Raw genomic sequence first — 25,257 nt, 5'->3', positions numbered from 1 at the left:
GTGGGAAAAGAAGAACCCACAAAGTAGCAAAGACTTGATGAGTGAACATGAGTAAAAACCTTGCTCAAGTGAAAAATAAAACTGGATTTGTACTGTTCAGTAACATTTTGGTAAAAATTAAAGTGCTTGAATCTACACAAATGTTTATGGAAAATCCCAATACTTATTTACAACATATATTATTTTTAATTGATGGTACAACACACAATTGTCAGGAAAAAATCTTGTAACTTCCCCTAGCTTTCCACAATGAAGCAAAATCAATGTCTCTGAAATACAAAACAAAACTCAAATTGTAGTATCCAGTAAGTGCTCATTTAAATAAAATTGGAATATCACTGAGTGATTTATAGCAAATTACTGTTTTCAACCAAAACGTCTATAATCTTTAAGTAAGATAAATAGTTTAAAGGGCCTCTGGGCACCACAGCCCTTTACTCTCAGCAATTGGGAAGCAGAGGTAAGCAAATCTCTGAGTTCAGAGCCAGCCTGGTCTGTATTGTAGAGTTCCACTACAGCCAGGGTGACACATTGACGCCCTGTCTCAAAAAACAAGGTAACAACAAAAACCCTATAGGCACTTTGGGAAAGTGGAAAACCTTTCATATAAATTCTTAGATAGATGCCCACCCCATCACTCAGCAACTCACACACACATCAGAAATACATACTCATGAAAAGACATGAACCATTAGTAGTGTAAAGCAACAGAATTAACCAAACTATTAATACAGCTGTGCTGTTGTGGCTTGGAACTAGAAGTTCCCCACAGCACCCATGACTAAGCCTTGGCTGCCAGCTGATAGGCTTTTGGGACCCAGTCACCTCACAGAGTATCTAACTTCTTCAAAGGGTTAACTCTGGCAGGTTCATAATCTGATAGGCTTTTTGGGAGGTAGGAGTAACTTTGAAGTCTTTTTAAATCCAGGAAATAAGTGCTGGAAAGATGGCTCAGTGATAAGAGCACTGGCTGCTCTTATAGACTCTGAGTTCAGTTCCCAGCACCCACATGGCACTTAAAACCACCTTTAACTCCAGTTCCAAGGGATCAGACACTCTCTAGCCTCTGCAGGTACCAGGCACACACTTGGTACACAGGGCACATAGACATACAAGTGGACAAACACTTAAATACATTAAAATAAACAACAAAACAGGAGGAAAAAAAAGACGACTTATCAGGTCCTTACGGACAGTCTTTTGGACCCCCTTTCTTGCGTGACCCTCTCTTCCATTAGGATGTTAAGTGATCCTACACAGAAATATCTGAAATTGTGAGCAATCTTTCTTTCTTTTTTTTTTTTTTTTTTTTTTGGTTATATTTTGCCATAGCAAGAGAAAGTTGACAAACACACCCACCCACAAAACAGGAAATCTCACAAAATTAAAAGATACCAAGATAGATGCCTAAAGCACAAAAGGCCTCCTACCTGCCATGCTTATGGCTTCTTTTATTGTTGTTTGATTTTGTCCTGGAACTCAATCTAGACCAGGGTGCCTCGAATTTAGAGACAACCTCTACCTCTCAGGTGCTGGGATTAAAGGCATGCCCTGCCACTGGCCGGCCAGAACCACAATTTTTAAAAAGCTGTATTAGAGGGCAATATTTAGATGTTGGGAGGTCTCTGAAATCAGTGAAGCTAGGTGCAATGTTTTGCACTGGATTGTTAATTACAGAACATGGAGTTGTGCTTAAAATATAAATAAAATGCAGACCTTTATATTTAAATGCAAGAAAGTAGCGTTATCAGACTTAGGATCACAACCTGTGCCCTAACAAGCCAAATTCTGCCACTTGTCCTCAGCATTACAATTCAAAGAGGCAAATTAGGATCTGCAAAGTGAAGCAACCAATATGGGCGCTTGACACTATGCTGGAATAAGCAGGGTGGAAGGAAAGAGCCTGTTTCCTCCAATTGTCCTCTGCCTCCACATATGTGTTGTGGCACCTGGTACACACACACACACACACACACACACACACACACACACACACACACACAAGATAAATGTTGTTTAAAGGCCAAATTAATAATGAGAACCAGAAAAAAATATTTCTTCAATATTGCCATATTGGGAAGAGAAAGATCCAGTGACACCAGCCCTCCTTCATTTCATATTCTCAGTACTGACATGAGGGTAAGGTTTAAATAAAAGGTAAGCGATGCGCCTTAATTAAGCACCCCCTCCCCCAAAAGAACCATCACTGTCTGTGCTCCCTCTTCTGAGGGCCTTCTGCTGATCTGTGGCTAATTCGTACTGGAGACAAGCTCCTCCTCTGGCTTTAGCCTTCCTCAGGATGAAATTCCTGGGACAACTCAAATGTCTTGGGATCCATTGTTTCAAAGGTTGTTTACAGTAGGATGGACATGGGCTCATCATGATGTATTTTCTTACCCTATTACTAATTGTCTTAGAAGAGTGTTTAGCACACAGGCCTTAACAGTGGTTAAAAAAAAAAAAACCAAAAAATATCATCTCTATATTGTGGATTGGGAAACTGAGGTCCAAAGGACCTGTCATTTTGTGAATGGGAATTCTAACCTACTCTCAGACATAATGCTGTCCAGTTTCACACTTAAAACTAAAGGTGAGGTAGTTTTAAGAGCAGCCACTGGCATCTGGCTGCTCAGAGTTAGAGTGAAGGCTGTGTAGTCCTCTGTAAAATTGGGCCTCTTGTTACTTTACTTAGCAAGATAACATCTTCCTTTCATTAGCAAATATTTATCACTGAGCATCTAGGATGAGTTTACGTATATTGTTCTGGGATTATTTTTAAGAATTAAGTGAGATATATATGCCAAGAGTTTGGCTCAACTTTTATTAGGATTTCTTTACGGTTTTGCCTCGGGTGTGGCTCTTGTACTGGGTTCTGTGCATACTTCAGATTTCTGCTATCTGTGACATTAAGACCTTGTAGTGGGTATTTCTAGAAGTCAAACCCTTTTCTTGGCCAAGCCAGGCCTGGCTCTTCAGCCCATTTTGCTGATAGTCAGTAAGATGATGTGTGGAGGATAAAGAAGAGCAGTTCACTGGGCTATATTACCACTGCTTGTGTTGTTCCTCAGTGGAAAGTTGAAAAATAATGAGGAGTTATGAAGAAAAAGTAGCTGGGCGTGGTGGCAGTACGCCTTTAATCCAAGCACTTGGGAGGCAGAGGCAGGAGGATCGAGGCCAGCCTGGTCTACAGAGCAGCCAAGGCTATGCAGAGAAATCCTGCCATAAAAAGCAATACAGTAGAAAAGAAAGTACAACTATTCAACTTTTATGGAAACCGAAAATGACCTCATCACAGGAATCTCGCATCTTAAGTCCTTCCTCCAATTGTAAAAAGAGAAAGCTAGAGCCTAGAAAGTAAAAAGTGGTTCATTCTGTGACTACGGATGAAAAGTCCACCTAAGGGCAGTACATTTGGAGAGGAGACCTGAGGTGTCATAGACACCAAAATCACAAAACGTGACCTAGAGAAAGTCTCTCTCCGGGCGCATTCACTAGGTGGTATCATGGGTTGGATGCGAACGTTTTTCAGAGGAAGTCCATGTGGAAAGTCAAAGCAGGCCCGCGAGGTCAGGCCGCACCCGCTTCTCTGATGTGTCTCTCAGAGCAGGAAGTGTTCCAAGAGCTCGGAGGAGGTGTTCACACGCCGAGAGCGGTGCTCGGACTAAACCGGCCCTTGGTGCACGTGTGTGGCGTCTGTAGCGAACGAGCCGTACTTACCACGGTGGCGCTTGCCAGGACTGTCCGCTCCCTGCGGACTCCACGGCTTCCAGTCCAGGCACTGGGGAACCTCGCGGCGCGCGCTCGTGCTGGACGGGCCGCTCCGGGGGCTGCTGGGCGCACTACGCCGCCACTGCAGGCTGAGCAGTAAGAAGGCAAATCAGAGGAAAAAGTTTTCCCGCCACTAGCCGTAACTCCGCCCACAGGCTGATTCTGATTGGTGTTAACAACCACCTCACCACGCCCACCAAGGGCTCATGACGTACTTCCGCCAACTTGCTCCCACCTCTACTGCGGCCTGTGCGCAGTCCTGAGAAAGTGTTCTGCGCCACGGCTTCCGGTACCAAGCTGGTTGCCTTTCGCGGTTCGGAGGGATTTCCTCCGTGTTTCCCGACCTCTGGTCGTCTCTTTTTTTTTTTTTTTTTAAAGCTGGATGTGACGTATTAAAGAAGCCGACGGAAGTAGAATTGAAAGCGTTCTAAAATGGCGAACCGTACAGTGAAGGATGCCCACAGCATCCATGGCACCAACCCTCAGTATCTGGTGGAGAAGATCATCCGGACGAGAATCTACGAATCAAAGTACTGGAAAGAAGAATGCTTTGGGCTGACGGGTGAGTGGCAGCGCGCGGCCCGCGTCTCGGCCTGCGGCTGGTTTCTTCCGTCCCATTGTGGAAGGATAGACTCTGGAAAAGAGTGTGTCAACCGTTCACATGAACTGTTCTGTGCCTAGTCTTGTACCAAACAGTGACAAATCCAACACGGTCCTTCCTTTTTCTTTTTAATTCTCTCTCTCTCTCTCTCTCTCTCTCTCTCTCTCTCTCTTTTTTTTTTTTTTTTTTTTTTTTTTTTTTTTTTTTTTGCTTGATCGAGACAGAGTTTCTCTATGTAACGGTCCTGACAGTCTTGAAACTCACTCTATACCAGGCCGGCCTCTAACTCACAGAGATCCACCTGGCTGATGCTGAGGGATTTCTTTAGGTTCTTTGAGCCGTTCTTTTCTTTTTTAACTCTGCTGCCTGCCAAACTGTTCATCTTAGGGACTGCATACAGCTTTCTGGAGATGCTAAAGGAACACCACTAATCTGCCATTGATCAAATTCTTGCTCTCCCACCCCCCACCCGAGACAGAGTTTCTCTGTGTAACAGTCCTGGCTGTCCTGGACTCACTTTGTAAACCAGGCTGGCTTCGAACTCATAGAGTTACACCTGCCTCTGCCTCCCGAGTGCCGGGGTGTTGGGATTTAAAGCGTGCGCCACCACGCCCAGCGTTCTTTTCCTAAAAGAATCAGGATTTTCATTCTTGGTTACTAATATAAGTTTACTTCCTGGCAGTACTAGGGTTTTGAACACAGGACTTAGCAGTTGCCAGACAAATTCTGTACCACTGACGTGTGTTCTCTGCTTCTAATGTAAGTTTTGCTTTTTATTTTGGATTTTTTTTTTTTTTTTTTTTTTAATTTTAAAGACAGGATTTCACTATGTAGCCTTGGCTGGCCTAGAACTGTTTATGTAGACCAGGCTGGGTTATATACGTGCTTGAGAGTAGCATTCTTGGCCTAGCTTTGTTCAAATCCATGTGCTGTGGATCTTGAGCATGTAAATCCCTTTTATTGACCTCATTATCCTTAGCTGGAAATTAGGATAATGACAGGACTTGTTTGTTTGTTTGTTTGTTTGTTTGTTTGAGATGGGGTTTCTCTATGTAGTCCTGGCTGTCCTGGAGCTCAATCTGTAGAATCAGCTGGCCTCAAATCACAGAGATCTGCCTGCCTCTGCCTCCCAGGTGCTGGGACTAAAGGCGTGGAGTAGTAACAACCAGCATCTGGTGGTAATGACAGAACTGTTTTCTCCAGGATTTGTTGCATAAAGACTGAGGAGTCATGAGTCCTACCTTTCCGTAGTGGACTACACAGTCAGTGGGGGCTGGGATAAGGGGTGTTTCTTTCCTCAATGGGTTAGCTCCAGGCATGTGTAGCCCTGGCTGTCCTGGAACTCTATTTGTAGACCAGGCTGACCTTGAACTCAGAGATCCGCTGCCTCTGCCTCCTGAGTGCTGGGATTGAAAGCATGTGCCACAACGCTCAACTTGTTTTTCAGGCTGTCATTTTTATTACTATTGTTAATAAGCTCTTCTCCTAATATTAAATTCTTGTTGGCTATTCAGGAGCTCTAAACCTTTAGCTATTTAACCTTCTAACCAAGAAAAGCCAAGGCCGTTCATGTGTCTAACATATCACTCTTTGTTTTTGGTTGTTTTCAGCTGAACTTGTAGTCGACAAAGCCATGGAGTTAAGGTTTGTGGGTGGCGTGTACGGTGGAAACATAAAGCCCACTCCTTTTCTGTGTTTAACTTTGAAGATGCTTCAAATTCAACCTGAGAAGGACATCATTGTTGAATTTATAAAAAATGAAGATTTCAAGTGAGTACGAACTTAACTAGTATAGCTTGTTAGTGGTTCAGAGTCAGCTTTGTTAGAACCACCTGGATGTCATGTGTCTCCTGTCCACAGGCTTTTGCCTTTGAACTTGTATTTTGTCCATGTGGTTATGTAGACCCTCTTCTTATCAGTCTTGGTAATTTCCCCCTCCCCCTAAAGGGCTTCACAAATTAAATAAATATACACACATAATATTTGTACATATGTGCATCAGGCATGGGAGTCATACAACATAGGGTGTTTGTTAGCAGAGTAGATCTGTATTTTATCCAGACTTCTGTGTCTAATGACTGTGACAACATAGAATTTCCTTAAGTTTTGTAACGCTTACTAGTGCATGGTGAACATAATCAGCTGCTGCACATGACCATCCTCATGGGATTCAGAGACAGGTGGAAGGGCAGGTGTGATCGCTGATTGTGGACCATGGTGTGTTTTAAGGGCTTTATATATAGTGATTCGTTTAGTTTTCACACCGCTGATTTAACAATATTATGCCTACTTTACATGGGCAGAAACTGAGACACAGGCATTGTAGATAATTTACCTAAGGCCAGACAACCAGTAAGTGGCGGATCTATAGCAGAGAGAAAAACTGATAATAGAACAAATGCAGGGGTCTGAGTCTGACTACCCATTGTGAACTGGAGGGGCAAAGCTGGCTTCAGAGTACACTTTATTTTGTGGGTTTTGTTTTGTTTTTTAATTGACATAGTGCCTCAGCATGTAGTCCTGGCTAGCAGTCCTCTATCCTCTGTCTCCTGAGTGCTAGGCCTCAGCTGCGACTTCTGTCAGAATGCATATTCTTTGCTACCCTGTTCTTTTCATATGATGTAGCTTTCATTTTAAATGGAGATTTGAGTTAAGGAATTTAAGGAATTGGATACATGATCAAGAAAAATGAAGAATTTTACCAAAAAAAGTAAAAACTAGAAAAATAGCTAACTTTATAAGGACCTAACACATGTGTCCTTTGTAACGCTACAGTTTTCTTGCGTTTATTTATTGCACCAAGGCAATAAATTAGGTAGCAGCTTCTCCATTTTAGAGGTTGAGAAGACAAGTTAAATGTCTGTTATCCAAGTTAGCAATTTACGAAGAATTTTAACCTCTATGGCTTTGACCTTTTTCTAGAATCTACATTTGTGCCTATGTATATATATTCTGACATTGTTATAAAATGTGTATTATGCCTTCTGTGTTAAACTTATTGTCTTTTTGGAATCTTAGGCTAATTCTGTGAAGTATAACATGATATATCTTTTTTGTTGTTGTTGTTGTTGTTTGAGACAGGGTTTCTCTGTGTAGCCTTGGCATTTTTTGTAGCTAGCATTTGTTAGATCAGGAAGTTGATTAGGTCTCCATATTTTAGCCGTCGTCTGTTCTACGCTAGCTTCAGAATTATGGCTTTCTTATCCGATAACAAGAACAAAAAAACAACAGAACACTTTTATCTACTACTGTCATAAGAAAAGCCAGGTATAAAACTCAGGAACTCTTACAATGGCCTGCCGTTCCACTGTCATCTCTGTTAGGTATGTCCGGATGTTGGGGGCACTCTACATGAGACTGACAGGAACTGCAATTGATTGCTACAAGTACCTGGAGCCTTTGTATAACGACTATCGGAAAATCAAGAGCCAGAACCGAAATGGAGGTGAGCATGCTGCCGTGTCGCTAGAGCTGTTCCTCAGCCGTTTGTGCTTCACGGGCGTCTCTACTCATTTCCACATACAATAAATGCTCCTCTTCATCTGTATTATTCCTGTCATCAACAAAATTTTTCACCCGCCTCATTGGAAACATTGGCTTCTGGTTGGACTTAACCCTTTGAAGCATGGCTGCCTCCCTTTCCTTCTGCATTGTATGTTAAATACAGACTTGGATCAGGTATACCTTTCACACATGCTCCATCCACAAGTTGTAGAAGCTCCCAAATGGTTTCTTTATAAAAACTACTCTAGCCTGCCCAAAACTACTGCTGCACAGTTGTCTCCCTACAGGCTGCTTCTCTAGGGCCATGTTCCATGCTATGCTGTGCTCTGTGGACTACGTGGACCTATGCTATTCATGTATGGACTCCACTGAAAAGTACTAGGCAAATCCAAGGAGACAGCTTTACGTGTTTTATAGAAACACCTTTGGTTTTGTTTTATTTTGTCTTGTTTTGAGGGCACATTACCCAGGCTGACCTTTAACACTGTGTAGCTGAGGGATGACCTCAAACATCTGATTCTCTGGTCTGTGCCTCCCAAATATGGGAATTACAGGTGTGTACACTGTGCCTGTCTTTGTGTTGGGAGGGAGCAGTATTGGAGGACCTAGGGAGGGCATCATGCATGTGTGGTAAGTGTTTTGCCACACAACTACAGGCCTTGCCCTCAGATACATCTATGCTGCGGGAGGATTGGTGGTAATATAATCAGAACCTCTCAATTAGAGAGATGCCTTTCTTTTTCAGATATAGAGGATTAACAAGCTGAAATATAAGCTGAAATACCCCTTATTCAAAATGGCTTAGAACCAGACTTTTGCAGATTACAGAGCATTTTAGATTTTTAGAACAACTGTTTAAACTATCAGTTGAGCTTCTCTATCTAGAAACCCCAAATCCTCCAAAATCCAAATAACAATTGAGTCGATGTTCAAAGTTTCAGGTTTGTTTTGTTTGGATTTTTTGAGACAGGGTTTCTCTGTGTAGCCTTGGCTGTCCTGGACTCACTTTGTAGACCAGACTGGCCTTGAACTCACAGAGATCCACCTGCCTCTGCCTCTGCCTCCCAAGTGCTGGGATTAAAGGTGTGCGCCACCATGCCTGGCAAAGATTCAGGTTTGATATTGTTTCAAATTTAGGATTTGTCTCAGAAATTCTCAATCAGTATTGTACTTTAACCTTCGTTTGTTTATTTTGTTTTGTTTTGTTTTTCAAGACAGGGTTTCCCTGTGTGACCCTGCCTGTCCTGGAACTCACTCTGTAAAGCAGGCTGGCCTTGAACTCAGAGATCCACCCACCTCTTCCTCCTGAGTGCTGCTATTAAAGGCTTGTGCCACCACCACCAGCTTGTACTTTAAACTTTTGTTAACACATCTTCACTGAAATAATATATATTGAGAGTTTGTGATATGCTGGATGTTACTGTCATGGACCGGACACTATATGGTGAACAGGTGGCTATGACTGTGGTCATTGTTGAATGAGGTGCTTCCATTGTGTTATGTAAGATGACAGTTCTCAAAGCGTTGACACTTTAGGTCAGGTAATTCTCTGTTTTGTGGTAGTCCTGAACCTGACAGTACATCCCTGTCAGCTCCCTAATGCACACAAGTAGCACTTCCTTTATGTAGGGTGACAGAGGAATGCGAAGTCACTTGTAATTGAGAACCAACAAACTAAGGTAGATTAATACAGAGATTCTAAAAATCTCACTTTTGTGCTATAAAAAATATTATTTGTTTCAACATTTGTCTGTGTGTATGATTATAAGTCCATGTGTGCCGTGATGCATATGTGAAAAGAATCTAAAAGTTGTTCTTCTTCCACTGTGGGTTCCAGGGTCAAACACTGTGTGGCAAGTCTTTTACCTACTGAGGGATCTGACTACACACCCCCAAATAGAAATATTTTCAAGGATATTATGAGTTAATGTGAGAAATTACAATTAGGTGACCTATTAAAATTGGAGTTATATAATCTTGAGTTATCTCTTCAAGATTATCCTACATAATTCAAGACTATTTGTGTTTACCTTGATGTTTGTGTCTCCTGTTTTTTGTTTTTGTTTGTTTGTTTTGGTGGTAATGATAGGAATTGAACCTAGAACCTCATGCAAGGCAAGTGCCCTACATTAAATTGTATCCCGTCCCTTCTTCTGTTATTTGGAGCAGCTTTGTTCATCTCTTAGTCTTGACTGGGCTGATCCCTCCTGTAAACCTGTAACCCTAGGACTCACATGGTAGAAGGAAAGAACAGATTCTGGAAAGTTTCCCCCTGACCTATACACACGCACGCACGCACACACACACACACACACACACTTGTGTGTGTACACATGCTATAAACAATAGTTTAATTAAAACACTTTTAAAGAGGTAAAGGTAAGACACTGGGTTATGGACGTGGCCCAGTGGCAGAGTGCTACGGCTGGGGATTGAGCTCAGTGGCTGAGCACTGGCTAGGCATCCCAGAGCCCTGGGCTCAATCAACAGGCATGGCATGCAGTGTGCTTCATATCAAGCTTTCACGGCTCTTTTGCTGTTTGGCTACCTAAGTCACTTCCAGGTTGTTTGAACTAATTGTTTTCTCTTCCAGAGTTTGAGCTGATGCATGTGGACGAGTTCATTGACGAGCTGCTGCACAGCGAGCGAGTCTGTGACATAATTTTGCCCCGTCTACAGGTATGAGACAAAGGTCTGTTGTCGAGTCACTCTTAGCTGCCACACAAACACAAATACATACTGAAACCCTGAAGCCTTAAGGATGTCGTAACAAATCTTTACAGCAAACATGAAGAGGGGAGGGAATGCAGTAGGTGACGCCTCATGCAGGCTTTGAAAATGAATAGAGGAAAGGCTCTTCAGGGTGTTTTAAGACTATTTCTACAAATACGAAGAGAAAAAAAGTGGTAGATTAAGTGAACTGGAGTGTGCTGTAGTGGAGAGTTGACTGAATAAACATTTAGCCTAAGTTCCTGTATTATTGCAGAACCCTATCTATAAAATGGGAAATTCTTATTGAAAAAAAAAAAAGGTCAGGGGTCAGGAGTGGGGAGGCTTGGCTCAAAGGAAACTGTGCCAGGTGTGGTGATGCATGTCTTCAGTCCCAGCATTTAGGAAGCAGAGTTAAGCATTTCTGTTTGAGTTTAAGACCAGCCTGGTCTACATAGGAAGTTCCAAGCTAGCTAGGGTTACATACTGAGACAAGAAAGGAATCAAGAAATTACCTGTAACTCTAGGGAAAGAAGCTAGCTGGGTCGTGATAGCTGTGACTGTCTCCACTTGTTCCTGGCCTTACATCTCTAAAGTAGACCTTCAGGACAGTTTAAAGGAATGGAAGGAAGAGATTTACTACCTTGATTTTAATGACAATTTCAAGCATGTATTTATATGTTAAGACTTAAATTTTCTACTTTAAATATACAGTATTCATTGTGTCAAAAAAAAAAGCAACTTGGATGGTATGGTGTATGTCGGTACTCCCGAGTACTCCAGAGGCTGGGGCAAGGAGATGTTAAGTTCAAGACAGCCAGTGCCTACATAAGAGGCCTTATTTATAAAAAAGGGCCCTTAGGGTAGAGAAAGTGGCTTACACTTGCTGCCCACGCCTGACTCCCTGAGTTCAGATCTCAGAGCCCATATACAGAGCTAGCGTTTGTAGCAGTGGTCCTAGTGCTGTGCTCCTAGAAGAGGGAGTGCAGACCCAGATAATGGCCAGAAGCTTGGAATTCACTAAACTAGCAAACCCAGCAGTAAGCAGAGGCCCTGCCTCAAAGTGGAAGGCGAGAAATGACACCAAGATTGTCCTCTGACCCCTTGGCACATGTGCTCACACTCAGGTAAAATGTTAAAATACTGAAAGAACCAAACACCCTTACTGAAAGGTTATGGTGTCAGGCACTATGGTGCGGGCCTTTAATCCCAGCACCGGGAGTTGCTCTCTGAATTTGAGGCCAGCCTGGTCTAGTTCTAGGTCAACCAAGCCTGACTCAAAAACAAAGAAGAAACAACATCTGCAAAAAACAAACAACAACAAAAACCAAAAAACACCTAGTGCTTGGGAAATTGCTCAGAGGGCAAGAATGCTTTTTCTGTAAACATGAGGACGTAAGTTCAGGTCCCCAGCACCCATGTAAAAAGCATGGCTGCTAAGTGCCTCTAACTCAAGCTGTGCAGGTAGAACTTTTTTTTTTTTTTTTCTGAGACAGGGTTTCCCTGTGTAGCCTTGGCTGTCTTGGACTCACTTTGTCACTTTGTAGACCAGGCTGGCCTCGAACTCACAGTGATCCACCTGCCTCTGCATCCCGAGTGCTGGGATTAAAGTCATGCACCACCTCGCCTGGCTTCCATGGCTTTTCTATCAGCCTATGAAGCTCAGAGTTAGGATCAGGACATGGAAGAATTTAGCTTTTACTGTGCTCTCTGTAGAAACGTTATGTGTTAGAGGAAGCTGAGCAACTGGAGCCTCGAGTTAGCGCTCTCGAGGAGGACATGGACGACGTGGAGTCTAGTGAAGAAGAGGAGGAAGAGGATGAGAAGGTAAGGCATGTGTGAACGTGTTACAGGCTGGGAAGGAAAGAAATAGCTCTATTTTATTTTTTAAGCTTTAGTTTTAAAATTAGTGATAACCTTTTCTTTTTACATCTTTTGTGACTGAATCAATTTGTTACTTTTGGGGTCCTTTTGGACAAGGAGGGCCCTACTATGTGGATCAGGCTAGAAAGACATTTCAGATCTGCTTCAGGAATGCTAGGATCAAAGGCCGATGCCTAAAATTGAAGGACTGTATTCTTGCTAAAATGATGGGCTTTCGAGTCAAATCCCCCTTGGCTTGACTACATCCTCTGTCACAGCAGTGGAATGAGCTTCCGTCCCGATTTCACTCCCTTTGTGTTAGGGATTGAATCCACAGCCTTGCTTGTGCTAAATGCTTAGTCTACCCCAAGTGCACCCATTCCTGCTGCTTCCTGTGCTGCGTTGCTCACTTCCCTTGTCTCTGTGAAACAAGAATAGTATAGTACTTTTCTCTGAAGACTGTTACGTGTTCATGAAAGTCTTAGTCATATTTCCATATAATTGGTTAATGAATGGTAACTGTTAGAAAATATGGATAAAAGGATAAAACCCTTGTCCTGCGTGCACTTACTTTAAGGAGGGAAGTTAACCTGCTGCATAGTCACGCTTTGTTAGGATTAGTAATTACAGTGCTGAAAAGTTGAAGCCAACCCAGCTCCCCAGCTGTCAATGACTGAAGAGTCAGTTAGATTGTTAATGTGATTATTAAGCAGCCATTAAAATGATGATAATGTGGAAATGCTTATAGTAAAAAGTGATAATGTACAAGTACGTATAATAAAATATCTCTAAAGCATTTGTGATTAAATTCTAAGAAATATGCATCAAAAGGGCCGAAAGGAAATGCAACCAGTGCTAACCTTGCTGGGCATGGTGACACAGTCCTTTATTTGAGCCTCCAGAGAGGCAAAGGCAGGTAGAGCTCTGTGAGTTTGAGACCAGCCAGAGTTCAACAGTGAGGTCCCATCTCCAAAACTTCAACTTAGGTTTTTATTGGTGAAACGGTAATCTAATTATTTTTCCTCAACATGGGATTCTTCTCCCTTGTGGTATTATTTTTTCAATCTTTTTTCTTTTCCTCTACTTACCTGTTTTGCCATTTTTACAATTCCAAGTTGAAAATGTGGTTTTCTCTATGATCACTGTCTTCTGCTGGCTGTTGTATGCAAGGACGACACGGCCCAACTGTGGAGCTTCACAGAAAGGCTCGTTACTGAGGACACCAAGTGCTGCTTCTACTGCTCTTCGGGAGTTGCTTTGCTTTGTTTGCTCCTTTGTTTTCTCTCTCTCTCTCTCTCTCTCTCTCTCTCTCTCTCTCTCTCTCTCTCTCTCTCTCTCTCTCTCTCCCCCCTCCCCCACCCCCTATTCTATCCATGTGTATGGGCATGTGCACATGAGTGCCGATGCCATTGGAGCCCCCTAGAGCTGAAGTTACGGGTTACTGTGAACCACCTGATGGAAATGCTGGAATCTGAATTCCTCTGTACAAGCAACAAGGACTCTAAGCCCTGATCTCCAGCCTCAGGCCCATTGTTCTCTTAATGGAAATGATAAACTGTGCTAGGATTATGAGCAGAATTGCACTCAGGGGCTCACAAAAGCCTCCAACTGTAGCTCCAGGAGAATCTGACACCCTCCAGCCTCCAAGGGCATCCATATATGAAAGGATTTCTATGCACGCTCACTCATACACACATCTAGCAAATTATAATAATAATTTTTTAAGAATAAAAAATATTACATTGAATTTGTAACTGAATCCTGGGCAGCAGAGATGGTAATGGCATCTATAGCCATAAACCTAGTATGTAGGTCTTTAAAGGTTTCTTACAAGTTTTATGTGTAAACTTCTACAGTTTTCCTACATTCAGTTGTTTTAAATTTATTCCTAACTCCCTTTTGGCTTGTTGTTGCTGATATAAAAGACTTGGTTTTCTGGAGGTTTTTTTTGTTTTTTTAAGAGACAGGGTTTCACTATGCAGACTAGGCTTAGCCTCAAACTCAATCCCTGGCTTGTGTCTAGCACACCAAGCATAAGACTTTTCAGAAATATTTGTTCCAGGGACAAAGGAAGGTCACAGGTTTGGATGCCATTAAGATGAAATGAAATTAAACAAAATCATGAAAATAGAAATATTGTGAAGGAGAAGATAAATTACTCTAGAGGAATTTGCTACAAAATGTAACCAAACAAATTAAAAATTGCCATGGATAAAAGTTTGATAAATAAATTGTTAAAAATCTTATTATGGGGCTGAGACCCTGCTCAGTAGTAGCATACTTGCCAGGCATGCATAAGGTCCTAGGTACAAACACACCCATACACAAATAATAATAATAAAGAAAGTTCACAATTTCCATGTAGTTTAGAAAATATCGGAGGTCAGTTTGCCATACTACAAGATCAATTTATAAAAACTAGACATTAAGTCTGGGTGTGGTTATATAGGTCTGTAATCCCAGCACCTAGAAGATAAAGACAAATTAGGAGTTTGAGGTCTAGCATGGGCTACAGAGGCTGCAAGCAAGACCTTACCTCAGAAAACTAAAACTACAAAATAAATTAGGCATAATACCAAAAACAAATATAGTAATTTAATGTCGAGAGATAGTAAACCCTTTCTCACATTAACTAGTATATCTATCTAATCTGAAATAATCTAAAATGTTTCCAGTAAAAAATACTAAGAGACTTACAGGTATATTCTACTGTAATAAACATGTCTTCACAGCCATATGTATGATGTGGGAGGAATTTCACTTCCTAAAGTTAATAGGGTTTGAAGAAAAAGAAACATGCAACTTTATGCCAAAAGCAGTAATTGGTGTCTTGGGAGGTAAAACAATCAGACAGACAGTTTGCTGAAGTGGCCTCAGAGAACTAAAAATACACATAGGCTGGAGAGAGAGTTCAGTAGTTAAGAGCATCGGCTGCTCTTTCAGGAAGCAGAGGTTTGATTCCCAGCACCCACATGGCGGCTCACAGCTTTTATGACTCTAGTTCCTCTGTAAGGACTGCACATACACAGTGTACAAGACATACATACACATAAAATAAAAATGTTTTAAATTTAAAGTAGTTAAAAAACAAGAGAGGAAGAGGAATTACCCATGTTGACATGGATCCTGCACAGTAGAAATAGAGTGTCTCAGCTCCCTTCAGAGTGAGCTCAAGAAGAAAGGCCGTCCTCTGGATCAGAAGCATGCAAGGTTCATGTTCTCTTATCGGGAATGAACCAAATATAGGCTTTTTATAGTTGTTTTGTCTTTTAAGGTAGGGTCTCACGTAACCCAGGCAGGCCTTGAGCATGCTGCATAGCCTAAGATGACTTCAGTCTCCTCTCTTTCTGCCTTGGGCTTCCCAAGTGCTGGGTGTGAGCTACCATGTTTGGCTGGCATATTTCCATTTTTTTGTTGTCATGTTCTTTCTCTCACAGGTGTGGGCACTGAGCCATGTCACTGGCCCTGTCTCACTTACAATATCTGGGTCCACTGATGGTCAGTACTTAGTGTTATACAGTGGTGATGCATTCTGCTTCTTTCATGTCTTCATGTCCTTTACCTGGGATATTCATTAAGGAGAAACCTTCCAAATCACCATTTACGTTTTCATAGTAACTGGGCACTGTGGCACACACCTGTGATCTCAGCACTCAGGGAGGTAGGGGTAGGTGGATCTCTGAGTTCAAGGCCAGCCTGGTCTACAAAGTGAGTCTAGGACAGCCAGGGCTACACAGAAACCCTGTCTCAAGCACCCCCCTCGCCCCGCCCAAAGTTTTCATAATAATAAAGAGACACTGTCTTCCTCTCTGCAAAAACCCATGAGTTTCTCGTGAAGACAGACAGACATACAAAGTCATGTTGGTTCTGTAGTATCCTCCCAAGGTGATAATTTTTCGTCGTGGTTTAAACAAATTTGGTGTGTTAATCCATTACCCACGTAGATACTTAAACTGCCCCATCATTGGCCTGTAGAGACCTCTTATCCAACTAGACTTCTGAGATTTGATACCTTCATAACTTTTTGTATGATAGTGGTGTGTTCTACACTCATCCTATGTACTTATGCTCCAAACATGAAAGTTGGCATTTGTCCAGGAAGTCCTCATTGCTTGTAACATGTATATAACCATCTGGTATTGCTATGCTTTCTCTTCTTGTTGTTATTTTCAAACAGGGTTATGTAGCTCTGGCTGTCCTGGAACTATATAGACCAGAATGGTCTCAAACTCATGGAGATCCATCTGCCTCAGCCTCCCCAGTGCTGAGATTAAAGGCGTGCACCACCATGCCCGGCTCCTGCTGTTACATACACTTTTTGTAGAGCTACAGCAAATGATTTTAAAGATTAAAATCCACTATGACTTTGCATTTCGTATTACTGATCTTATATCTAAATATTTCTCTCAGATTCCTAAAAAAATAAACGTTATTGTTTCTTATTGTACTCACAGTCACAGGCAGCTGATACTGGTATCAATAAAAAGGTGCCTCTTACCTCTCTTTTGTCACAAGGGCCAGCCTGTCTATGTAGTAAAATCACTGTTGTCAAGTCACTTAGGAGATGTACATTGGACAGAATAGAGAGGGGACTATAACTATGTTCTTGCATGGCTACCTTTAATAAAAGCTGGTACTTATCTCTTTTCAAGCTGGAAAGGGTGCCATCACCTGACCACCGGCGAAGAAGCTACCGAGACTTGGACAAGCCACGACGCTCCCCTGCACTACGTTATAGGAGGAGCCGGAGTCGTTCTCCCAGAAGGTAGAAATGTGACTTTCACAGAAGGAAAAATACTAGCCTATAGAGAATGTTTGCCACCCTTAAAACCTCATTGGCTCCGGTGTATGGTGGAGACAGGCAGATCTCTGCGTTCAGGCTAGTCTGGTCTACAAAGCAAGTCCAAGACAGCCAGGGCTACACATAGAAACCTGTATCAGAAACAAAACAGAAAGCTAGCCAATCATGGTGGTGCGCACCTTTAATTCCAGCACTGCGGAGGCAGAGGCAGGCGGATCTATGTAAGTTTGAGGCCAGCATGGTCTACAAAATGAGTCCAGGACAGCCAAGGCTATTGCATAGAGAAACTCTGTCTTGAGAAAACAAAACACTTCATTGGCAGAAGCAGAGCCCATTTCATTTAGTTTGTGGTCAGTGCATTAAGATGAGCGTGGATATACAGTTCAGTTATGTGTGCTCACCTGTTTTGTGGTTATGTATTTTCCATAGTACAGAGTAGTATTAATTAGGATGGCTAGGGAAGCTTCTCTGTACCTACCATCCTGTAGCAGGTTAAACTGGTTAAATTCTAAAGATGGTGACAGAATTTAAGAGCCAACAGCCAACACCATGCAGGTGTTTTTCCGGTCTCTATGTTGTATTTGCTATTATCCCACTGGTCAAAATACGTTGCAAAATCAGAGTACAAGTGTACTGCATATAAAACATAGATACAAGTAAGAATCAGAAGCCACTGTGTTCAGCCTAGCAGTCCTCCCTCTTTAAAAACATGGGGGTGGGGTGGGGGCTGGGGCATGTTTTTACTTAATATCCAGTACACTAACCTGTTCTTCTCCTTTCTTTATAGGCGGAGTAGATCCCCTAAAAGAAGAAGGTGGGTTCTTAGTCATTTCTGACAAGAGGGTTCTGAGAGGGTACGTGGTGGTGTTTGTGAGGTATATGCTGAGCTGTTCTTTTTCTATAGCCCTTCTCCCCGCCGAGAAAGGCATAGGAGCAAGAGTCCACGACGCCATCGAAGCAGGTCCAGAGACAGACGGCACAGATCCCGCTCTAAATCCCCAGGTGCAGCATCTGGCCTTTTCCTTCTTGTCTTAGTAACAAAGTCTGTTAAGGCTCCTGCAACATGAGACACCAAGCTGGACCACCTAACAGGAGATGGACATGGAATCCAAAAGTTAGGCTTCACATTTTCTGAGCGTCACTCTATGGCAGTGGGATTTCAGGTTTTTATCCAAAATTACAGAAATAAGGCCCAGTGTAACAGAGGTCAAAGTCTCAGCTCTGGTTATGTGATACTGTTGCTACATTCCCTGCCACAACTAGCAGCCAGTTTGAGAGGTGTCATAGTAAGTGGTGTCCTCAGAATAAGCTAAAAAGTAATGAGAGAACGAGAGGAACCGGGGAGGTGAGAATGACAGCGTAAGAGTGCGAGAGCAGAAACTCCACCTGATGATCTTTTCTTCCAGGTCACCACCGTAGTCACAGACATAGGAGCCACTCAAAGTCTCCTGAAAGGTACAGATTACCCCTCTATTTTACAGATGCAGTACTTGGCTGGGAAGGTCTAACATGGTGAAGTGCTTGTCATGAAGGCATGATGACTGGAATTCAGTCTGCAACAACTCTGCTAAAAGCCAGGTGCACCTGAAATGTAGTGCTGGAGAGACAGGAAAGACCCCTTTACCTTGCTGGCCAGCCAGTCTAGCCAATCAGCGGCCTCCAAATTCAGTTAGGAAGACACATTATGTTTACCCCTGGCTTCCACATGTGTGCACCCATGCACATTTAGTTGAGAAGTTAAAAGTTTCAAATACCGCTAAGATGAGGAATTTTGTTTTGGTCTGGATATTTGTAGTTCTTTATTACAAGACAAAAGAGGCTTTTTTTTTTTTTTTGAGAATTCCTGGAATTCAATTTCTTTTATAACTTGTTTTTCTTTGTAGAATTAAAGTCTTGGACAGTGGAGGAACTATACTATCCGTCGTTCTGGGCTTTAAGGAACTAACTTTTTAACTTAATTTTTGTTTTGTTTTTTTGTTTGTGTCAAGGGTTTCTCTGTGTAGCACTGGCTGTTCTGGACTCTAGACCAGGCTGGCTTCTAACTCTCAAAGATCCTCCTGCCTCTGCCTCTCCCCCCCCCCCCCCCCGGGTGCTGTGATTAAAAGCTTGAGCCACCATGCCCGGGTTTACTTTTATTTTTAATTGCTCTCCGGCTACCTCTCTTATACAACCTAGAACCCACTACCTTAGAATGTTCTGCCCTCAGCAGGCGAGGTCCTCCCACATTAGTCAGGACAATGTGTCCCAGACATGGCCAAGGGCTAGACTACTGTAAATAAATCAATTAATATTTCTTTTCCCCAAGTGATTGAGTAATGTCAACATGATAGTCAAAACTGACAGGCACACCCTGCATCAATAAATAAAATGAGACATAAGTGTCACAACTTTAAGCCTGCAGTGCATGTGCCACATGGATATAGGCATGCAGAACACACACACACACACACACACACTGCATCTGATGTTCTGTACTCATCCGTGCCAGCATACTATGACTGTCTTAATTTGCTCCTTAATTTATTGACTCATGTGTATTCCCTTTCAGGTCTAAGAAAAGCCACAAGAAGAGCCGGAGAGGAAATGAGTAATGGGTTAATTTTTATTTTAATCAAAATGGCGTCCTGTGGATATGAGAGCATCTGTTTATGTGGAATGATCAAGATCTCCTCTCAGGCAGCTATAAGTATTTTCGGTTTTTAAAAATCAAGTTTTGGTTGGTTTTTGTTTTAATATTACAGAGGTGCTAAGTTTTGTATCTCCTTGAATTACACTCAGTATCTTTGAAAGGTGATTTTGACCACATCAGGGTCAGGTTTTGACCTAACCAACCATGGCTATTCATATTAACAAGAGACAAGAGGACCGGGAGTTGGAGAGATTCTTGGGAATGAAAAGACGCAGCCAATTGGTAATCCTTTTCTTATTTGTAATTAAACCTTACACAGTTGTCATTTTTCTCTAGTTTCTGGCTTCTCGATGGTTAAGTGCTCTAAGAATCCTGTGGTGTCTGATGCCGTTCTGTAAAGCGTAGTACTTCCTAACTTCCCATATACGACAGGCAGCAGTGGTGCGTTAAACATGCAGAGTAACTAGGTAGCACTTTTGCAAGAACAGAATACATTCAAACATAAAGCCTTTTCTGGATTTTTTAATTCAGTTTCATTAAACAGTCCAACATAATTACACTTAACATCCTTTATACAAGCCAGGCATGATGGTTCATACCTGTAACCTCAGCACAGGCTGAGGCAGAGTACTGGTCCTGGTTCTGACCTGAGTTGCTAGGTAACAGAAGATACTGCTTTTAGAGGGTATGGGAGTGAGAGGGTTATGGTAGGAATGAAAAACGACACATTCAGTTTAGCAAGTTTGAGACAGATGTGGTGTTTCTACATGGGTGGAAATAGGGACTGGTTCAGCATAGTGACCTAGGACAGAACTGACAATTGTGGAAGACTTAAACGTCCAGGGAGTATTTGTAGACAAAAGAGCAAATAGCAGCGCCATAGGCAATGCCAACACTTGTGACTAGTAACATAGGTCCCCTAGCAAATACTGGGATACTTCATTCACAAAGGTACAGGAGTTAGTAGGTAAGACACAATCCACAGGCATTGATAATTGAGAGCATTAGGATCTTAGCTAGAACAGTCCCTTTTGCCTGTACTTACCTTCCTCCTTTAAGATGGGAGACGTGGCAGACTTCTGCAACTCTGTAAAAACTAGCAACCTTAGAGGATCCAGCTTCTTAGAAAGTCATGTCTGGTCACAGCATAATTACTGTTTGCTGTTAACTGGGGGAACTTTCGTAGCAATATTAAAGCATAAAAAACACCAACTTGTACCTTCATATTTAATGATTCCTCTAATCACGATACCTAAATTAATAAATTTGTCTATAAGTCCTATTATGGCTTATGGATACAACTACATAGAGTGATTTTTAAAATTAACTACAGGCATCTCCACTCAAGTCTGGTAGAGATTCCCTATAAGTTATTTCTTACTGAGATGATTAAGGTGCAGAGATGCCTCTGGCTACATGACCCATGGGCCAACCAAGTACCACCAGCATTGTGATAAAATAAAACCTTACTATTAACGAAGATTTAAGTAACCCACAATAAGAAGCACCCAACAGTAAAGAGAAACCTTCCCAAATGTGTGTTCAATATAGTGCAGTCTGTTTGAGTGGGCAGCAAGAAGCATTCTATCCCAGTCATTGAATTAGAATACATAAAGTGATGGTGAATAGGACATGTTGACTACTAGAGACCATTTTGGAAAACCACAAATTTGCAGAGATGACATTTTAAGGATAAATTTCCATCATCTGTTTTACCTATTATTACAAGAGGCTTTTGAAAGGTAGCTCTAAAATTGTTTGGTTACGGCACAGTTAGAAGTATGTTTTACATCTCACCGCTACACACACACGTAATCTCCCCCAGCCCCTTCCTGTGGTTTTCCCACACAGGGTTTCTCTGTGCAGTCCTGGCTGTCCAGGACTCACTTGGTAAACCAGGCTGGCCTCGAACTCATAGAGATCCTCCTGTCTCTGCCTCCCGAGTGCTGGGATTACAGGGTGAACTACAACACATGGCCCTTTTTTCTCCTGCCCACAACATGTATTCTTTATTCTGAGACAGGCTATAAGAAAATATTATGCCTCAGGAGGCAGAGGGAGGTGGATTTCTTTGAGGCCAGCCTGGTCTATAGTTAGTGCCAGAACAGCCAGAGCTACTAGAAAACCTGTCTTGAAAAACAAACCAAAAAAAAACCAAATTATGCAGAATGTATTCATATTAGTTCTGTTAAGATTTTTTAAAAGGTGTGTGTGCGCATGAGTGTGTGCGCATGTGTGTGCGTGTGCGCACGCACATAGATGCCCAGATGCTGGCGGGCCAGAAAAAGGTGTTGGATCCCTTGAAGCTAGTGGTTAGAGGTAATTTTGAGTCACCTGACACGGGTGCTGGGGTCCAAACCCGACTCATCATCATCAAACAGCAAATGCTTTTAACCACCGAGCTTTTGTCACAGCCCTTGTAGTTAGATTTCTGAACCACTAGATGTATTTCGCTTTCTACAACTGGAAATTCAGTTCCTTAAAACTTACATTACCTTAACACTAAGAAATTAAGAAAGATGTGATTTTACAGGGAAAACAATGTCAGACGTTGACTAGTAGGTTGTGTGAGAGCCCAACATAAACCTCATTAACCTCTTTCTATTTCTTCAGTAGTATAATCTGAGTTTAATGATCTGAATTCGATCCCTGGGCGCTGTATTATGAAGGAATGAGAAGCCACCTCACTCCTGGGATCTTTACATGCATCCATGTGCAGCGTGTTTCCACATACACAGAAATAAAAATGGAGAGAGGAAAGGTTTTGTTCATTTCTTTTTATATCAAGGATACTAATGTCTAAGAGAAACATGAAGCTAGGGAAAAAAAAGCTGCCTCTTCAGTGTTTTACAAAATTGTCCCTTAGTTTTGTGAGCAATCTTGAAATTAGGCTCCCTTGTGTGGAAAGACAGTTGTCTTCTAAGTGCCCCACTAGCCTAGTAGACAGGAAATCAGTTCCCTTCCAAACTTGTTTTATTTGTTAAAACATCACAAAAGCACATTTTTATAAAATCTTGTGCATATAACACTTGTGGGATGAATGAAGTTCACCAGATAGTGAAAGGATTCATTTTGGAGACAGGGTTTGCCTCTGCCTCCTGTGTGCTGGGATTACAGGCCATGACGTGCCTGGAACTACGTATGTGCCACATTTAGTAATGAGCCAAGCTAGAACCACCTCCACATCAAATGGCACAGTAATATCATCAAAATAATTATGACTTTAAGATTGTGTGTTTATTTTCTAGGATTGATAAATTTTTGTGCTGTTAATTGCTTTTTCAAACAAAAATTAACTATTATGTAAATTGCAAATAGGTTGTTCGGTTCCTCAGCTTAGAACAGTTTTGCAGGTTACTCCAATGGAGGGGCAGATATGTCCAAAATTGACTAAAACAATTCTCATATAAGTTATGCAGCCCTCACGATAGGGGCCTGAGCTCCCAACATGCTCCATTGTAGCAGCCTTTTCTCTTGTTTTTTTTTAAAGACTAGGTTCTATGTATAATTGCCTTGGTTGTCCTGATACTTGCTTTGTAGACCAGACTAGCCTGGAACTCAAGAGAGAGGCACCTGCCTCTGCCTCCCCAAGTGCTGGGATTAAAAGCATCCTGCACCATGCCCAGTGGTTGTTGCAGTTTTTTTAAGGGTTTCTTTGGTTTTTGTTTTCTGTGAAAATCAATTATACACAAAAGAAGAACGATAGTGAAAAGCCTATCATCCTCTTAAACCGGAGGTGAAATATTTGAATGTTTAAAAATGTTTATCTTTGTTGTTGTTTTTGAGACAGTCTATTGTAGACTCAGGCTAGCCTGGAACTCTATGTAGTTGAGGATGACCTTCACTTTCTTGGTGGCTGTTTGAGACAGTCTCACTACATAACCCTGGCTGGCCTCAAACTCAAGATCTCCCTGCCTGTCTCCTAAGCACTAGGATTAAGGTTGTGTGCCATCATGTCAGAAAGACTGTAAATTTCTTGATCCTCCTGCTTCAACCAATGCTGGGACTGCAGGATGCTCCACATTGTTTTTTAACACAAAAGTACAAAGGGATCAGGTGTATTATTAGCAAAAGAAAAGACCTGACCCCACTACTTATCTGTAATGTGAAAACCAACAGTAAACGTACTTTAACTTGGGGGTGTAAATATGGCAGGATACCCACCTGCATTTCAGGAATGTTTGAAATATCTTACGAGTAAAAAAATGTGGCAAGAGCCCAGACAGTCTCCAATTTAAGTAATACACTACCCTTAAAGTACATTTGCTTTTGTTTTTTGAGACAGGGTTTCTCTGTGTAGCCTTGGCTGTCCGGGGCTCGCTTTGTAGACCAGGCTGGCCTCAAACTCAGACCTGTCTGCCTCTGCCTCCCGAGTGGTGGGATTACAGGCGTGCCCCACCACGCCCAGCTTAAAAAACATTTTTGCCTACTAATAGCTTTTGCAAAGATTTATAATTCCAGTGGGCTAATCTAATTAAGGGACTAGAGACAAAAAAACATTGCAGAAGGAATAGCTGAAAAATACGTCACTACTATTGTCAAGCCCGAATTTCAATATAACATACACTTTATAAGAACATTTTGCTTGATGAACAATTTTATGGTCTATAATGATGTGGCTGAAAATTCCTATTATAGGTTTTATGATTTCAGCACTACCTGTACACTGTGGGTTTATGGTGAAGCTAGTGTATCAAACCTATTATTATACTGCCAGTTATAAAAATGGTATAGCACTCACAATTCTGTATAGTTCATAATATATATTTTATATAGTTAAACATATTTCTATTACTAGAAAAGTGTGACTTATCCCACTAGCAGCCAACCTCACACATCTCATGTTTATTTTGTCTGCTGATTGCAACAAGAAGCCAAATATGTTTAAGCAGACTCTCATGTTTGAACAGTGATGGCACCACCCCGTGATGTGTATCTCAGAATACATCCCAGGAGAGAAGGGGATAACAACTGATCACCACCAGTATTGACAAGCAAGTATCTTTCCAGGTGGCAGTACGATCAATGAATGGACAGTCTGGCACATACTAGCTCTTCACTAAAGACTTACTTTTCTGCTACTTTTATTTGGTAAACTAACCTTTTGAAAGAGTTTTTTGTGCATGTGGGCTGGAAGGAGGGTACTGCTACAGATAGAACCCAGTGTCTTGCACATGGTAGGAAAGCTCTTTGTAACACAACCACAATCAAAGGTCTATTCTGAATCAGACTGCAGCATGTAATTGCTACCTTTGGAATTCAAATTATTGCTTTGATCTTCAGTTTTCATTTCCAATGCGAAAAAAAAGACATGACATCTGCTTCTATTACCTTCATACAGAGGTTGTGAAAATCCAGGAAAATATATTTGAAACTCTGAGT

The 25,257-nt window shown here is 41.9% G+C and overlaps 1 protein-coding gene across 1 annotated transcript; it reads left to right on the top strand.

Annotated features, from left to right (window-relative positions):
• The first annotated feature begins 4,129 nt into the window (after positions 1-4,129).
• Positions 4,130-20,251, top strand: Prpf38a (pre-mRNA processing factor 38A). The gene is made up of 10 exons (XM_051171286.1): positions 4,130-4,330; positions 5,980-6,139; positions 7,693-7,814; positions 10,467-10,552; positions 12,299-12,409; positions 17,098-17,210; positions 18,034-18,060; positions 18,151-18,248; positions 18,653-18,701; positions 19,795-20,251. Exons 1-10 carry the CDS (start codon positions 4,201-4,203, stop codon positions 19,835-19,837), a joined length of 939 nt encoding a protein of 312 aa, XP_051027243.1. The 5' UTR covers positions 4,130-4,200; the 3' UTR covers positions 19,838-20,251.
• The last annotated feature ends 5,006 nt before the right edge of the window (positions 20,252-25,257 follow it).

Source organism: Acomys russatus, chromosome 29, assembly GCF_903995435.1.
Source record: "Acomys russatus chromosome 29, mAcoRus1.1, whole genome shotgun sequence".
Taxonomy (NCBI): Eukaryota; Metazoa; Chordata; class Mammalia; order Rodentia; family Muridae; genus Acomys; species Acomys russatus.
The sequence above is the reverse complement of the archived record's forward strand: the minus strand, read 5'-3'. Positions and strand labels throughout refer to the sequence as shown.

What these genes read in the sequence shown, in the direction of transcription:
- Prpf38a (XM_051171286.1), top strand. Translation starts at nt 4,201, where the DNA reads ATGGCGAACCGTACAGTGAAGGATGCCCACAGCATCCATGGCACCAAC. An exon ending in AGAATGCTTTGGGCTGACGG is followed by an intron (nt 4,331 to 5,979) that starts GTGAGTGGCAGC and finishes GGTTGTTTTCAG; the next exon opens with CTGAACTTGTAGTCGACAAA. An exon ending in TAATTTTGCCCCGTCTACAG is followed by an intron (nt 10,553 to 12,298) that starts GTATGAGACAAA and finishes TGCTCTCTGTAG; the next exon opens with AAACGTTATGTGTTAGAGGA.